Source organism: Austrofundulus limnaeus, unplaced genomic scaffold (assembly GCF_001266775.1).
Source record: "Austrofundulus limnaeus strain Quisiro unplaced genomic scaffold, Austrofundulus_limnaeus-1.0 Scaffold274, whole genome shotgun sequence".
NCBI classification, from domain to species: Eukaryota; Metazoa; Chordata; class Actinopteri; order Cyprinodontiformes; family Rivulidae; genus Austrofundulus; species Austrofundulus limnaeus.
Window position 1 is genome coordinate 193,472 of NW_013952676.1, and position 3,749 is coordinate 197,220.

At 38.4% G+C, this 3,749-nt stretch overlaps 1 protein-coding gene across 1 annotated transcript in view; it reads left to right on the plus strand.

Annotated features, from left to right (window-relative positions):
* Nucleotides 1-3,177: 3,177 nt before the first annotated feature.
* The window catches only part of LOC106526395 (sarcoplasmic reticulum histidine-rich calcium-binding protein), a gene marked incomplete in the record, with an annotated part of 6,814 nt that continues 6,242 nt past the window's right edge, over nt 3,178-3,749 (plus strand). Inside the window, 1 exon segment of the mRNA XM_014020993.1 lies at nt 3,178-3,732. Within this exon segment, the coding sequence (XP_013876447.1) occupies nt 3,575-3,732 (158 nt within the window).

The following is a 3,749-nucleotide window of genomic DNA, read 5'->3' on the forward strand; positions in this document are numbered from 1 at the left end:
GACCTATACAAATTTTTTCCTTTTGATTTTTTACCTGGATTACTGAGATGCATCAGGACATTTAGCAACTTATATGATGCATTTTATGCTGCAATGAAATGTCAAATAAAATGCAGTTATAAGTACTGATACTGGAGCTCAATGCAAATAATTAGTGTTTTTTATTCATTTGCATGTAATGTTTTTAATTGTATGATGAATCTTGTGGAGTTATGCCTCTCATAAAAAGACCTGTGATTACATGTCATACATAAAAAGTATCATCATGACGATGAGGTCACGTAAACATACGTCCATCTAAATAAGAGACCGTCTCATTTCACAGCMGATATGGGCTGCGTAGGGTTTGGGCTATGTGGGCTGCAAGCCCTGAATTGAGACACAGCCAGAGACTGTTATCTGGTGTTCATCCAYATGTATATCCCTCACACATCTGTCCATGTTCTCCCAAATCCCAGGTTAAATGAAGTTTAATGTTGTATGTGTACAAATTTGTAGCAAAGGTGAACTATGGAGGATAGGATGAAACACAAGTGGATTCATTATGAGCTGTGCAAATCTATCAGAATGTAATTAGCCCATGTTCTCACTAAAACTAAGAAAGTAGAACACATCAGCCCAATTCTGAAGTTATTACATTGACTCCCTGTATCACAGAGAATAGACTGCTGTCAGTTGAGAAATCACTGAATGGATTAGCATCAAGACACATTGTAGATTTGTTGTGATTGTCTCAATCTCCAAAACTACTAACTAACCCTAAYGCAGGTCTTAGTCCACATCCACAGAACCAAATCCAAACACGTAGAGGAGACATTTTATGCTCCACTAATCTGGAACAAACTCCCAGAAACACTGRGTTATTTTAAATAAAGTGTTAAAACCACTTTAGAGTTGCCTTTAACTGATCTGTTTAAACATCATTAATTTSAAACTTTTCTTTTCATGTCACTGTAATAGAATTTATGTTTTTATCATGCAAAGCACTTTGAATTGTCTTGTTACTATAGGGTTTTAATTTAATTTACACAGTTCAATGGTTTCTGCTGGTAAATAGTGTCTAATTTAATTAGCAGATACATTTATATTCAGTATCATCAGAAAGGCAATGGAATGGATGTGATTTTTTATTTTCTGAAAATAGGCCTCAAATGCAATTGAAGACCCATAAACATGAGAGAAGCTGCAGTAGAAAGTCCTGCTGTCAGGAAGGATTTAACCCTGGATTAAACTGTTTGATTTGGAGACAACAAGTTATTCTGGTTCATGGTGTCAGAGACAGCACAATCAGCTGAATCAGTCATTCAGGCTTTTCAAAGAGCTGTCTCAGTGCTGTGGTGGGATTTAAAACCAGTCTAGAGTTTACAAAGAAAACTTTTAAGCTGTCTGAACTTTTCCATAGCTTTCCACCCAAAAAAACGTTAAAGAAAAAAAAACTGGATTTCTATTAAAAGTTGAACTGTTATTATTTATTTATTTATTTTACACTTTTTACAATTTTTACAGTTTAAACAAAACATAGATACTTTCGTCTGCATCCAGTGTGTCTATCATTGCTGTTGGAGTTAGGGTTTTAATCCAGAGTACAAGCCCCCCAAACCCCACTTTGATTTCGACTGAATATGAGCTAAGATTTTTTAAAAAGAAATCTAGTCACATATTCATAAAAGCCAAAATAAAACACTAATTCATTTGTAAAATGTTTTTGTTTTGTTCTTTTAAAGTCACTAAAGACTGATCTTTAGCATGTGCAGAAAAAGGTTCATTGGAGTGCTGAAAATATCACAACAACGTGCAAGAGAAAAGGAAATATTGTTTATTAATTATTGTCAAGCTTTGGATAAAGAAGTGTCTCAGATGGTCCTGTCATCAACCACTTTTTCATACATGTGGAGGTGAGAACTGACTGGGTGGAGCAAAACTGTGTTGGTCTGATGGACGAAGCCAAAGAGGCTCACATTACACTGACTCTGACAGTGTGTGGTTTTAAATAGAGTACTTTTCAACTCCTCCCTTCAAAGATCTGTCTATTTTGGGGATAGTATGTTGGGGAGGKGGCAGAAAAGTGGACACGTTGCAGACCATTGGCTTCAGTTTAATCAAAAACGGTGACATACAGGACTTGGCTAGATCAGCAAATCTGACAAACTAGAGTTTTGATGCATGATTTGTAAAAAAATTAAATATTAAGATAAACAGTTTCAAGACTCAGCCTCAGAACTCAGTGTCAACACCTAGATGCTCAAATGTTCTTCACACCTCAAGATAAAATAGGATTTAGTGAGAGCAGCAAAACCTAACCTAAAGCAAAGGGCTTTATTCCCTTCAGACCAGTGGCATCCTTGAGTCCTCCCACTGGATCACTGAGAACATCATGTCTGTGACTCTAGGAATCAAGTTGTGGATTAAATTCTGTGTAGATCACCATGAATGTTCTGTAACACAGTGCTGCTGCAGGCAGCAAGGTAACCTTTATAAAACTAAACAAATAGTACTGCGGTCAATGTAAAAATGTAGCCACAGCGCAAACACAAAACTCTGTTAACCACAATCATGATCTTTTCTTCAGACCACAGAGTTTTACATTATAAACAACCAAAATTAAAAAGTATAAACATTGGTTTTGAACACTGTTAATGAGGTGTCAGGTTGGTTTGACAGCAATATTTGTGTTCTCGTGTAAAAACGAGAGATTCACTATTACTGTCAACATACGTCCTCTGGGAATGAAACAAAATTTACTGCGAGTCATGAAACCTTGGCCAGAACTTTGTGAGTCATCTAACTCTACAAGTAGGATGGTCTTCCACCCGCCTGCAAATTTATTAACCTAAGCCTTCAGTGAGTCAGTCAGTTTGTACAATGTGCAACTTCATGTTCCTTTGGAAGCCCAACACAATGATCTGAATCAACCATGTTTTCCTTCAGAGGATAGTCATTTTACCTGAACCTACCTCCATCAGTTCATCAAAACCTGACTCTCTAAAGTAAAATCTGAACTTTTGATGAAGTTGGAAAATCAAGCTTGTTCCACTAGTTCCTTATTCCTCCTCTAACCACTCCCCTCTACTCTTGGTAACTTAACTCATGAACAGTGCAGGCCTGCCCACCACCATTTGCCCCTGTCCATCAGCCTAAGTGCCCCCCTTCTTCTCAGCTTACCTCTTTTTCTGTTCGCTCTTGCATTAGTCCTGTCTGTGCCTTCAGCATTGACCAGTTAGTGACGGCTCTTCTCTCAGCCTCTAGCAGCGGTCTTAACTGATCATACAAAGGCTCCACTGGACCATAAGACAGCCTGTCTCAAAGCGGCCCCAGATTCAAGACAAGGACATTTGCTTTCCTGAGGATTTTTTTTCAGGACTTGGGAGCAAGTATCTAAATTAAAAATTGGAATATCTTCCTTAAAGAGGACTGTGCCAATTGGATGATCAAAACTGGGGTCCATTTATTGCCGTAGTGCTTCATCAAAGTGTGTGTGCCTCTAAGGGTTTTTAAAACCTAAAGCTGCAGTGCTGGACTCTTGCAGTGATTCCCGGTTGTTTTCTCGTTAGTTGACTAAGTCTTGGCCTTAAACATGGCGTCATTAAGAAGTTTGATTCTTGCTTTGTTGCTGGCACTGCTCTGCTCCTTCCACACCCCGCTGGCACCCACCGCAAAGGCCCAGGACCTGCCATTCCGCAATGAAGAGGGGCTAATGGCTGATGATGATGATGATGATGATGATGATGATGATGATGATGATGATGATG